The 13,795-nt window shown below is 38.6% G+C and overlaps 1 protein-coding gene across 1 annotated transcript in view; it reads left to right on the top strand.

The window, feature by feature from the left end:
- Positions 1-1,051: 1,051 nt before the first annotated feature.
- tasora (transcription activation suppressor a) overlaps positions 1,052-13,795 on the top strand; it is a 30,694-nt gene continuing 17,950 nt past the window's right edge. Inside the window, exons 1-11 of the mRNA XM_084740131.1 lie at positions 1,052-1,496; positions 6,389-6,534; positions 6,786-6,878; positions 7,877-7,949; positions 8,153-8,244; positions 10,694-10,825; positions 11,251-11,381; positions 11,790-11,821; positions 11,963-12,068; positions 13,056-13,159; positions 13,442-13,545. Coding sequence (XP_084596257.1) covers positions 1,232-1,496; positions 6,389-6,534; positions 6,786-6,878; positions 7,877-7,949; positions 8,153-8,244; positions 10,694-10,825; positions 11,251-11,381; positions 11,790-11,821; positions 11,963-12,068; positions 13,056-13,159; positions 13,442-13,545 — 1,278 coding nt within the window. The 5' untranslated portion in view covers positions 1,052-1,231. The remainder of the gene's footprint in view (positions 1,497-6,388; positions 6,535-6,785; positions 6,879-7,876; positions 7,950-8,152; positions 8,245-10,693; positions 10,826-11,250; positions 11,382-11,789; positions 11,822-11,962; positions 12,069-13,055; positions 13,160-13,441; positions 13,546-13,795) is intronic.

The following is a 13,795-nucleotide window of genomic DNA, read 5'->3' as shown; positions in this document are numbered from 1 at the left end:
ATCACACATGTCCTAAAGAACAGATATGATGCTTTTTAAAGATCTGGCAGCCTTTTATTGAATATACGTTTATTAGTTAGTTGAGAAGTATTAGTGACAAGTGTGTCACAATATAATAAATGTATTTGATTGTCATTATTACTATTATTTTTATTATCATTATTTCCTCTTTAAGTTATTTAGTTTATGCTATTATTCTTTTGTGTCATTGTCTTTTGATAACTTTATTGAGTTTTTAGTGGGAATAAGTTGCACTGTTCTTGTATAATTAAAAAACTGACAACAAAATATTTTTTAAAAAGTAGTGAAATAAGTACAAAAGTAAGCTAAAAACAGAAATGTGGTATTGGTAATTATATTTAGAGTAATATTGGCATTGATATGAGAATATAAATAATAAAAAAAAGTTATATTGCACTGGAGAATGAATGAAGAATTGCACAATATTAATAATAATGACAGTAACATTGCCAGTGATAAGATAAGATAAACCTTTATTAATCCCCGGAGGGAAATTCAGGTGTTACAGTAACAACGACAGCAATAAGAGTGAAACACAGATAAAGGACAATCAATGAGTAGAAGTACAAGAATAATACACTAAGTAGAACAGAGTAACAGTAATAACAGAAATAAGATTATGAATAATAAAACTGTGAATGTGCAAGTGTGCAACATGCCCAAAATTACACAACATGTGCATGTGATAATGAAAAGTACTATTGCACATTATATTAAGACATGATATTAAACAGAATATAAAATAATATTGCACATGCTATGAAGGCATATTAAAAGTGACAGAAAAAATAATATTGCACTGCATATGATTTTTATTATTATAATGTAACTCAATGTAACTTTCGACCCGTTTTAAAATCTCATAATTATGACTTTTTCATCTCATCATTTCGACTTCTTATCTCATAACTGACTTAGCGTTACCATGGTGATACTTATTTGCAGCTTCCACAGTTTTCAGTATCATCACATCAACGTTGCAGGAGATGATTATTTCCAGAAGATGGCAGTAAAGCAACACTTACTTAATATACCAGCTGCGGTTAAATCTCAATGAAGAAGATCTGTGCTCCCAGGAAGCATGGCGGGGTTTGTGTGTTGGTTCGAGTTCCTGCCCTGCGGGATGACAAGGTAACAGCGGTGTCCTCGCGGGACTCCAGCCGAGAAACAGCAGAAGAAGAGAGGCGTCCGTTTGTTCGAGAGTCCGACAATGGATGACAGCCTGGCTCGGAGGGAGGCGGCCCGTTCGAGGAGGGTGTCCGCTGCCGCCGAGTTTGGAGCTAACGCTAGTCCGCAAGATGGCGAGGTAATGGAGATACAACCAGCCAGAGAGACGCAAGCTGGTGCGGGCAGAGCGGTCGCTGCTGCCGGGAGGATGGAGAGGAGGAACTCGGCACCGCAGTCCGTCCACCAGAGACACATGCCCATGGAGCCGCTCAAGTTCCATATACCGAGGAAAACCAAGGAAAAGAGAGGTGGGCTGCTGGCATTCTTTGAGAAAATCATAATATAGAAAAAACAACATTTTATATATATTTATTTATCATTACACTCACAATAATTTGATTTAATTTGATTCAACCGTTGCCCTGAAGTTCCCAGTCCCTTTAACGGAAAGTTTCCATTATCGGACAGTTAACTTAACAGTCCATCTCTGACCTGTTTTGCTGTGTTAGCTCACTTAACTGGCTCACAATTACACATATTCACCAATGTGTGTATCATACGTGCAGGTGTGCTGTTGTATATATTCATTATGATTCACTAAAGAAAACTATACTAAGTTTTGTACCAGCTGGAGGTAGCGCTAGCGGCTAACGCAAGTCAAGGATGCTAGCTAGCAGTTGGTTAGCTAATATGAATTAATTAGAGTTACGTGCTCTAAGTCAGTGCTTCATGTCTGTTTTTAATTTAACAGCTAATTTTAGTTTTGTTCGCAAGTGGTGGTAAATCTCGGTGGGTTCTTATTTGCGTGTACATCTTGATTCAGCTTTATGTTGACATTAGCTTAGCATTGTTAGGATAAGCTAGCAAGGTAACCGCCTCCTTCATTTGTTTACCTTTGCAGGCGTGTGCACATGAACATTTTAGTTAACATTTTAGTACCTGTCCTGACCTCCTAACTTAAAGTCAATTCCGGATAGTTTGGTGATGGGGTTGAAGTTAAGTTTGGTCTGAGTTTTGAGATAAAGTTTAGCTGTGAATTAGTCCTATTGTTTTGGTATTTTAGAGGTTAGGCTAAGGTTCATCCCAATCAGAAATAGCTACCTGTTTTCTTCCATCTAGATTGTTTTGTCCACAAAGAAAGGGGAGAAAACCCTTGACACAGGAGGGGGACTGAGTTTACACATTACCATCAGTTTATTTGTCATACTTAGTGCTACTCAGTCTGTGAAGTCAGTTGATGATGCTGTAGTGATGTCTCCAGCTTGAGGTTGGAGACAAAAAAAAAAATTTAACTGAAATTCTGTGTTACAGACAGTGGGAGTAAAGCTGGAAACGACAAGGGCTTTAATCAGACAGGGTGCGTCCAAAGGCCTGGATATACAGACATACACATGGTTCTTAGATGATTGTGTAGGCAGGCGAGTTCACATGTTTAACAGTCCTAAATGTCTGGTTGCAGGCAGATGTCTACATGGAGCAGGTGATGAAATTTGCATTGTGTGGTTCTACAGAGATATGGACACAGAAAGTGTAATTTGAGCTAGGGATGGCTTGATACCCGTTTTTCATGTCTGATACCGATATGACAGCCTTAAGTATCTAAGTTAATCTCCTTCTCCCACTCTTAAACTTCTAAGCTGTTAATAATACATTTGTATGGATGCACTTTTCTTAACCGAACCATCTAAAAATCATTAAACTGTGAAACATATTCTGTTCCTGTGAAGGAAGAGATACACAGCTGTTTTCATTCCTGCTGCTTCTTTTTATTTGCACTTTTTCACACAGAACTTTTAGCATCATTTTGATCCATTTAAGTATTTACATGATAGTTTATGCTTTAGTGACTGTATCAGATTGTACTTCTTTTTTTCCCCCAAAATCTGATCCAGTGATTTTGGTCAGTATCTGACTGATAGCAATACTAAATATCCTTTTGGCGCCATTTCTAATCCTGAGCTTCATGAAAAGATGTTGTTACATGTCTGTATGGAGAATCTGTATGGAAAATCTGAATGGAAATTATGAAGCTGGAGCCAGGAGATGGTTAGCACAAAGACTGTCTTAAGATAAAAAAAAACCAAAAACACCTATCAGCACCTCTAATCTGACTCTTAACACATAAACAAATATAACTCATTTGTTTCCTTGTCCAAAAATAGAAGTGTAAAAATGAAAATTTGCAGTTTTATGAGCAGGTATGTGCCAGACTATGCGCAGCAGCTGCCACTTCTTTCTCCTCCATCCTAGACTAATTGCATACATTTATAGGACACACACACTAGCATCGTGGTGTTAGCCCTCCAACGCTACACTTGTGGTGCAGAAACATATATTTTAAGAGCTAATTTTGTCATGACAGGGAATGATCTTTTGTTTAATTTCTGTCATGAGTGAATGTGTTCAGCCGTTCGCACATTGACAGGTGTTTGACGCTCCTGCTGAGCCCTCTCCTCTATACTGAAGGAGGCAACTACTGTAGATTTAGTCTCCTGAGAATTTGGCACATAAAAGGCTGCAGTGGTCCTGTTATAATTAGGGCGGACTAACAACTGTTTTGTGGGCTCCCCAGATGCCCAAACATTCTGCTGTGGGCGAGGCTCACCTGAAAGGTGCTGAAAGCTGCATAAAAGATTGGCACTACTGGGACATTTCTTTCTCAGTTCTGATACAATTACGACACTGTTTAGCAAAAAGTACTGTTTTTTCCTGGAGTGTGAATAGAAATCTTAATGCTACAGCATATTTTAGACAATAGTGTTCTTTCAACTTTGTGTGAACAGCTTTTGGGAAGGTCCTTTTGTTGTTTCAATGTGAAGACAATATCCTGTACACAAAGCCAGGTCGATTACGAAATGTGCTATATTACTTACTGTTAAACAACCTGCTCGCAGGCAAGCAACACTAGTTTAAAGCAATTACAGTCTTTACAGTCGAAATATGCAATAAGTATTGGGGCTGATAAATTTACTAGCAGATATTGCCTATCACAACTATGTTAGTCTCTATTGGTAGCGGTGTCTATTAGCTGAAATCTATCGGCTATAATTATATCTAAGTTGACAGATCTCCATGCGTTTAATTTGAATTCCGAGGCTCTATAAAAGCCCAAAGTATTTTTAAAGATTTTTGCTGAACTTTACAAGGAAAAACTAACAGAAAATTTGAAGAGTTAAACTGTTTTCGTTGTCATAGAGATGTCAGTTAGATCTGCATCAGTCAGAGTTATTGAATATTAAATCATCCATCTTTGCTCACTACATTTGAGTCTCTCTTCCGCTCATGTGTGTAAAAACTACAGGCTATATTAACTTCTTTCTAAAATACAAAAGTTTGATTTTGAGAAGCAGGGAATTATTGGTATCGGCTCAAAGAAATCTACATCCTGCTTCCCTAGTCTTTGTATAAACAAATGCTTAAAATCCTTTGCAAGAAATTGGTAGATTTTTGTCATTCTCCAATATAAACAAAATATCTTGCTGAGTAAGGAAAAACTGATTAAATGGTTGTCTTATGTACAACATTATATATGGCTTAACTTCTCTGTTTAGACACTTTGTCAACTGTGTATCGGTTTTCAAGAGGTGCATCAAGAGGGGATTGCATTATTCTGGACAGAAAATGTGTTTTCAGTCAGTCTGTTTTCTCTGTTAAAGCTGCACTAGAGTGTAACCCAATGCCAGGAGGACTGGACACATACAGTTTATTTAGAGCTCATTTAAAGAAATGGTTAATGATTTGTACTCGTCTCTGTCAGCACTAAAACACAGTTACATCTTACTGTCCTCAGTCTGTCCGTGCTGAATGACCTTCTCTTGTTGTCACCAGTCACTAAGTTACTATTGCCAGTCTGCCTGCATCTGTATGCTGATCTTTGAATGTGGTTTTGGTTTGTCAGTTTGATGTACGATATTCAGAGTCTGTGCATGCTGTCTATGACTCTGCCCCTGTTTTGCATATTTCAGTTAGTCTCTTACAGCACAACAATGATGTCCCTCATTGTATTTGTTTTGCATGTCTTGTTTTTTGATCCTCTGTGTTGCAGGCTTCACATAGTACCAGGAAATATAGTAAGGGTGTCCTGAATTATATTTCTGTTAACTCTGATACTCTCTTTTCTTTTTATTATTGTTCTGCATGCTTTTGAACTCAATAACTTAATTGTATATTCTGTTTTTAGGGGGACTTTATAACACTGTCCAGAGAGTACAGATGAAAAGTAGCCTCTTGGCTAACTGTGGCACATTTAAAGCAGTTTATATTAATGTGAACTGTCCCTGATAATTAAACCAACAAATGAATGAATTAGGGCTGCAATGATTATTTTCATTGTCTCATTTTTTTGATTAATCAGTGAGTTGTTCTGTGCATAAAATATAAAAAAATTATGAAAAATACGGATTGGTGTTTCCCAAAGCCCAAAATGATGTCCTCAGATCTTGTGTTTTGTCCACAAGAAGAAAGATAACACCTGCACACTTACTTTGTGCCACAAAAGACAATGTTTTGATCCCTCTTTTTCTTCTTTGATGCTGTGCACCTACATGATACAGTGTCCCTCTAGTTATTTTGTCCACAGCAGAGGAGTCAAGACGACAGAAAATATTCACATTCAAGAAGCTGTAATCTGAGAATTTTGATCTTTTTTTTATTACTCAATCCGTCAATCAGTTATGAAAATAGTTGGCCATTATTTTAGTAGTTGACAAATGTAGCAGCTCTACAATGATATAAATATCATAAATAAATAATGAACTTGATTGGTCTGCACAGAGCCCAAATATCAACCCCATCAGATACCTTTTGGATGAGCTGGAACACCAACCATGAGCCAGACCTCATCACCCAATAACAGTGTTGAACCTCAGTAACGCTCTTCAAGATGAATGGGAGCAAATCCTTGCAGCGACGTTCTAAAATATGGTGGAATGACTGAAACCAGAAGAGTGTAAGAAGCAGATTAATGCCCTTGGTTTTTGAATGGCATGTTCAACAGTCACACATGACTGCAATACTCAGGTTCCCACATGCTTTTACCCATGTAGGCTCTGGAATCAGGCTTCTTAGTCAAATGCAGAGGCTTTTGACAGCTATGGATAGAACATAACTTTCTGTACATATTCACCAGTGGTAAGGGGTTATTAATGAATCCAGTGAGTAAACACATTTTGACCTCTATGTCCATCTTACTTTCTTTCAGCTCTTTTCCAGGATGTCTCCACTGAGTCCAGGGAGTATGAAGACATGATGACTATCCTGACCTCCAGCTACATCGACACCAGCTCTGCTGGCTGCTTCACCTATTGCAAACCTCGGCTCGTTCACAGCGAGCTGCTGGAGAAAGAGGTGAGAGACTGATGGACTAATTTCCACTAATTGCATCACATATTTCATTCTCAATTTTAGTCAAAATAGTCATTATATCATTATATGGAGGGGTGGTCGTGGTTGGCCTATGTGGCTAGATTTATCTTCAACCAGGGAAGAAAAAAAAAACTTTCAGACAAGCTAGAATTGGCTGTAGTTGTTTACTATGGAACCATGTTTGGTATGACCAGGTTATTTGTTCATGGATTAATTGTGTGTGTTTGTGTCAGTTTGTGGAGAAGAGGAAGGAGATGAAAGCCGACGGGAGGACAGACAAGGAGCTGGAGGAGAGCTACTGTTTCCTGTTGACTGACAGTGGCAAGGTGAGATTAACAACGTGCTTTGTATTAACAGTGAACTTTTCCGCTGCACGGATTTGCTTTTCCATTACAACTTTTCATGCGCAGAGCAGTGCCGAGTCACGTCTGAGATGGACCTTCTCTGGAGTGGGGCCAAAGCCAGCCTGACCCACCTCCAAGAGGGCTGTGGTGGTGTCTCGCCGATTTCTTCTTTATTTTACTGTTTCGTGTTCGCTTTCAGCCACATAGAAATCGTGTTAAGTTACTGCTGATGAAAACAAAACATGTCCTGATTTGGCTGCTTCATAATAAAAGTGTTTAAATAACAAAATAACACTTAAAGGCATAGCATTCAAATATTTTCCTAAAATACACTGTAAAGATTCATATAAACATAATCCCTTCCAATCATTCCACTACAAATGTGTGTATCTGCAGAGATCCTGCCCTCTGCCTGTATTTTCTTTGTTTTCTCATTATTTTGCTGTGCTCAGGGCTCATTACAAGCCCAAAACATCAGTATCTGACATCATGGTATCTTTGTGGTGCATTTACGATCACCTCAGACACACCTTTAAATGGTTTGCCCTGTGGTAATGGAGAGGCAAATCCTTGCACGCTTTAGCGTCAAACCAAGCCAAAGCATTCATTCAGTCTTTATTTACTTCTCAGGAATACATTGAGAGTGGCCTCATTTGCAATGATGCCGAGATTACATTCAGCAGTAAAACAGAAACAAAGCAGGAAAAAAATTTAAGATTTCTAAGCGTGTTTTTAAAATCTACCAAAGTTATCTGTATTGACAGAGCGTGCGCCCCATGTACAGAGTCTAAGAGTCTCTTGAAGTGCCTGCAGCTCTATGCTGTGTGTCATCCTGCCGCTCTCTCCCTGTTTTCCTGTCAAGTCTTCATCTGTCCTATGTAATAAAGCTGTGTTGCTAGCTGTCTTTTTACATAAGATTGATATTTTATCCAATTAATAATCTAATGATTAAATTTTTCTCAATTGTTTGTCTATTGTAGCTGCCCGCGCTCTGTGAGAAGGGGCTGTTTGTGGGTCACAGCTGGATCACTGTGCTGGGAAACCCCAATAAAGGTATTCTATTAATACATAATTAGAAAATAACACAATAATGTCCTGTTTTTCATACTTTTGATCCATTTATTGATTGATTTATCACGGAAATCCACCTCGTTTGTTGAATCAGCCTCATATATGGATAAAAAAAATAGTGTGAGGTGGAAAGAATAAGACCTGATATCTTAACTTTGTTCTTGTTTGTGTGTGTGTGTGTGTAGGAGTGTATCTCTCCAGATACTCAGACCTGCTCCAGGTTAATTCCATGACGCCTGGAGCCACGGGGGAGATCGTCATCTTCAAAGTGATGAAGGTAAGTCAGCTGACCGGGGTTGTCATTGTCACTGCCTGTGTGAGCTCATCTGTCAGAGGCAGGAAATGTGATGTAACTTGTTTTTGCTAGAGGCCTGGTGCGTCCAGGGGATGCATGGCTTTCCTAACTATATTGACAATAGGGCTGCAAGTAACAAGTCATTTCATTTCTGATTAATCTGTTGATTATTTTCTCAATTAATAAATCCTGTCACAATCTTGTCAGTTGAAAAAAAGGTCCAAGCGTACGTCTGTGTGTTCCACATGTTTGGGCGTATTTTTCAAGTTGTTTCTGTAATAATTATTTTCATTATCGATCAGTCTGTTGATCATCTTCTCCATTAATGAATTGTTTGGTCCATATAATGATGAAAAATGTTGATCAGTATTTCGATAAAGCCCAAGACGACGACCTCAAATGTCTTGTTTTGTCCACAACCCAAAGATTTTCAGTTTGCTGTCAGAGGGGAAGAGGAGTAAAGAAACTAAACAATATTCACGCTTAATAAGTTGAAATCAGAGAATTGGGACTTTTTTTCCTTAAAAAATTACCAAATCCAATTAATCGATTATCAGAATAGTTGACAATCAATTTTATAATTGATTAATAATCAATTAATTGATTGTTGCCGATCCAATTGACAATATGGAGGTTTTCTGTGTATTTTGCAGAACATGAGTGCTTGCCATCCCAAAAATGCCTTTCCTGCAAAAATCTCAAAATGTCAAAATTCTTTGTGTGTACTCGAGGGGTTTTTGACAATTCTTATCAATTCTCAAGTTCTCAAAAATAATCAAATTTTGCTCCAAATCTGTGTAACAAATTGTATCAGTCCAAATATTGCAGCAACAATTTATGCAACATGATTGAGCCTGGGAGTCGCCGTCACATACTTGGCCTGGCAGTGCACTAATCCCTTATACACTCTAAACTTTCACAATTCAAATAAGCGCTGATGTGAAATGCACTTCCTGTCAGTCTCCACTTTAAGGAATGAACTTCAAGAGCTTCAGCTGTTTGTACTTGAATATGTGAGTTTAATTCAACACACAAAGCTTAAAGTAACATTACATTCGCCTGCCTCTCTACTGTATGTCTCATTTCATACAGAATCACGTATCATCAGGGGACCAGCCAGCTCTCAGTCAGTGTAGTTTTTCAGTCAGTATTACAAAAGCAGTCTGGCATTTGGACAATATCTGTAGCCTCAAACACCCAGAGACTGCTCAGTAAGTGTGCAAAGGGTGAAGGCCTTCTTCACCCATAAATGTCTTCACCAGGGGCCTAACTAAAACACGGTGTTTATTACAGATTTATGAGCTACACCTCAAATTAATCTTGACATTCTCAGCTTTCAGATGATGTGTGTCACTCTAAATGGCATAAACTGTTGACCTGCTGTCTGCCCCTAAAGCCCCCCCTTAAAAAAAAGATGAAAATGGGTCTATGGTAAAAGGGATGGACTGGAAGAGGTTATTCATAACTTTTTTTCTTTTAGCACATGGCTTATAAGGTCTCAACTAGATCACTGGGTGGAGAGTTTTTGTAAGTTTGAACGTTGAATGTGAGGATAATTTATGACAGGAACTGTGTCACTGGGTCACGATAATCAACTGGCAACCGCCTTTTGTTACCAAACAATAACTTATTGGACTACTGACAGCAATGCCTTGGACAACACCACGCCTCTCTGCTGATCCACATCGATGATGTGGACAGACTGCTGTAAACTTTGACTGGGGGCCAGAAAATGACCAGAGTCAGGAGTAGTGGGTTTGTGACGGGACAGTAATGACTTCATAGAAATAAATTTCATCCAAAATTTCAGGATGTCAAAGGATATTTATGACTATGTCTGTCTCACTTAAGGCGAGTGAGTGTCATAAAAGTTGCATGAATTCCTAACATGAATCTGACTGATCACTCTTGAGGTCATTTTTCTGTATCTGATTTACCACCACATATGAAACTGGCCTGAATCAGATTTGAAAAGAGCAGATTCCATGTGATTTGTGCTGTTCACACTGTCATGAAAAATCAGAGTCACATAAGTGCAAGTATTAGTTACTCTTTAACTGTTGATATTTAATGCAGAAAAGTTTCAGTTTCTCCACGTCTTCGGTCTAACACCAGACCCCTGCTCTGTTCTGCTCAGCGGTCACGTCCACCTTCTTAATTACAGTCATTTTAGTTTTTGTATTTGCCAATCAGAGAGCTCCCGGTCTGCTTATTGACCAGTCAGGAAAATATGATCATGAGAAGGCTTGGTTTGGGAGGGGGCTGTAATCCCAAGAATAAACCCTAACCCTAAGTTTCACTCTTTTGTATTTCAGTGTTTGTTACTGGTTATCTATTTAAAGTTAGAAGAAATCAGGACAATATAATATTAAAAATAAAAATTATAATAATCACCCTTTGACAGTGGAGTTGTTTCTATTTTTGGTTTCAGGGGAAGGTGAAGAGCATCTATGAAAACATGAAGAACCTTCTAGATCCAACGCCTCGCTTTGACAGCCACATCTCGAAGAATGCCAGCAAAGTCACCTCGCTCAACTCCTACCGCGCCCTCGAACTCACGCAGGTGAACACACACACACACACACACACACACACACACACACACACACACACACACACACACACACAGGAAAACAACTATGGGCTCAGAAGAGTCTCACAGAAACCATTAGTGAAAACACATATTATATCCTAGAAATAATTACACGTGGACAAAAATGATTTTGATGCAGTGGTGCATCATAGTTTATCTGTAAGCTGTTTCAATGATCAACATGACCTTTTTTGTTGTTGCTGTCATCAGTATGGTTCATATTTGGGTCAAGTTATGGAAGAAACAGCACTGTTGCTTGATACCCCTAAATACAACTAAAACCATGTAGTTGGTGGTGACAGATTTAGGTACCAAGTGAAAAATAATTGTTTTGTTAAAATGTTTAAAGAAGTAAACTATGGCTTTTAATGCTATTGCTCTGTTGTTTATTTCAGCACTATTTCTATGAGTATTTATTTGACGAGTTGCGGCAGCGGCCTCGCCAGGTTTGTCCGTATGCCGTCATCTCCTTCCAGTTTAAAGGAAAAGACGCTCCACTTCCCAGCAAACCTCTGGCCCCTGTCAGGTATGAAATCACCAAGTTAAAAAATCAGCTCTGTGTTATGTCAATGAGCCATCCTGGCTAATAATACAATATTTAAAGTTATATAACGTTAATAATTTAATTAAAAAATATCCTAAAACATGCTGTATAATAAACATTAAATTAACCAGTGCAGAGAACAGTAGACTGCTCAGGGAAATTTTGTTTTGGCCAATTATTTTTGCATATTTTAATATTGTAATTTATGATTTTTTTTTTTATACAGAAATAGAAACAGCCACAACTTTTTCAGATCAGTTTTGTTTGTAAATAATTTTTGAATGTAAAGACCAGAAACTTAACTTAAAGCTGCTTTGCACACTGTATTTTGAGTCTTGATCTCAGCAGTAAATATCTAAATGTTCTTTGTGTGTTGTGTTTGATGGACAGGTTGAACAGCCAATCAGCAGAAGGGAACAGAGGTAAGCACTGGTCTCTGTTTTCCATACGATCACACCAGACCTTAAACAAGATAGTTCACACTCACAGATCAAGAACACAGCATAATAACAACCTGACAGTAATGTGCTCTATTTCTCTCATATTGTGTTTTCTTATCTCAGAGCATGCAAAGTTCACAGTATGGTCTGGAGATTTGGTGAAAAATTACAGCGTTCTCTACCAGATCTCCCTTCAGTCCACGTCTCCTCCCTTCTTGCCCCGTCGATTGTGAGTAGCAGAAATGATTTCTGACTGTGAGCAATTTTTTAGTGCTCCAGAACTGTGCCTTACATAGAATCGGATGACAGGATCAAATTAAAATCATATGTGTCCAGTGCAGAGGTAGGAACTGACTGTGTTTTGCATCACTGAGCAGAAAATCTGAAAATAGGCAGAAGGTACCAGCTTTCATCAGAAGTAACAAAAGAAGTACATGTGATGCAAGAAAACCAAAGGGTTATGATCCGTATAAACAACAAGAGGCTGCAAAGAGGAACTAACATATACCTCAAAATACTGTAAGGACCACAGCAAAGCCTCAGCTTCCTTCTCAATAATGCTGTGGTTCTGCTGGGTCTGTGAAAACTTTTTGAAAAAGTAGCAGACAGGGTGATCAATGCCTGCCGAATCTTCCTTAATCAGAACAGCTCCAGCACCTGTAGCACTCGCATCGACCTCCAACTTGAAGGGAACAGCAAGAACTGGCGAGTTGCACAGCACAGCTTCCACAGCTTGAAAGGCCTGTTCACGTCTGGAGTCCCACACCAACCCCTTAGCATCACCACCACTAGCAATGCCATTTCACTGTCCTCTCAGGAAAAAAAAATCCCTTAAACTTACCAGTGAATTGCTGAACTAACCACTAGATGACTCTAAGATGTCTTATAGTTGAACAGGAAGAAAACAGAAAGTTTTGTTGTGGGCGCTAAAGCTCAGTCAGCTGATCTGCGAATGGACACACAGACTTAAAAAATGACTGGAAAACAATTTTTAGCTCTCAGAATTACAGCAACAGCGTCCCCAAGGTAAACTCTGGAAGTTGACCATCACTAGGCTACAAGCCTTTACAATTGAGGAGAGCTAAACTAACTAGAACCCACTAGAAGTTAGTTATTAGTTACTTTAATACAGAGTCTGTGTTATGAGCTGAAGACGTGCATCCTCAAATTTTAAAATGATTTGTTCGGTGTGTTTCTCACCATGTTTCTCCTTCAGACCAGAGAAGTTGGAAATTGGTTGTTTGATGAGGTTCGACCAGGTGACCAAGCTCCTCCCCGCTGAACTGTTCTCCTACAACCTCTACAACAGCAGCCAAGAGGGTGAGGTCCAGTATACCTCCACTGTTATGACACATTACACACCAGGAAGCAGCTGATGAGACCTGGAAGACTAATACTTAAATATGTGTTGACATCAAGTACTTTTTAATGTTGACCATTTTGAAACTGCTTCTACACCATCAGCCAAACATTCCCTGAACATGTTCCTTCTCTGTTTCTATTGTATTATCACTGTTGTTTTGTTGTATGTTGTATGTATGTTGTCTAAGTATTGGTAACCTCAAACTGAAACAGAAAATAAATAAGGTTTTGTGTGTGTAGTTGTGAAGGACGGCCACTGCTGCTCTCTTCTGGAGGTGACTGACAGAAGTCGGTGTACGACCAGTGTAACAAAACTGCTGGGAGAACTGGAGAAAAAGAGAGTGGTGAGTTCAGTTTAATTTGATATTGAATTCAGTTTATTTTACTGAGTACGCTGGATGCTGATGCACTACAGAGAAAAGTAGGTTGTCATGTAAAGTACACACATTATTAACATATGGTAACTTAATAAATATTAGCTGAGGTCTTTGTTTTTCTAAATATGAGAGACAACTATGCCTTTATTTGAAACAGCCTTGAATCAATTCCTAATCTTCCCTGTTCCCTGAAACATTCCTGTGTTTACCTGTAGTC

This window comes from Lutjanus erythropterus, chromosome 2, assembly GCF_056507025.1.
Source record: "Lutjanus erythropterus isolate fLutEry1 chromosome 2, fLutEry1.hap2, whole genome shotgun sequence".
NCBI classification, from domain to species: Eukaryota; Metazoa; Chordata; class Actinopteri; order Lutjaniformes; family Lutjanidae; genus Lutjanus; species Lutjanus erythropterus.
Note: the sequence above shows the minus strand (reverse complement) of the source record. Positions and strands in the feature narration are given on the sequence as shown.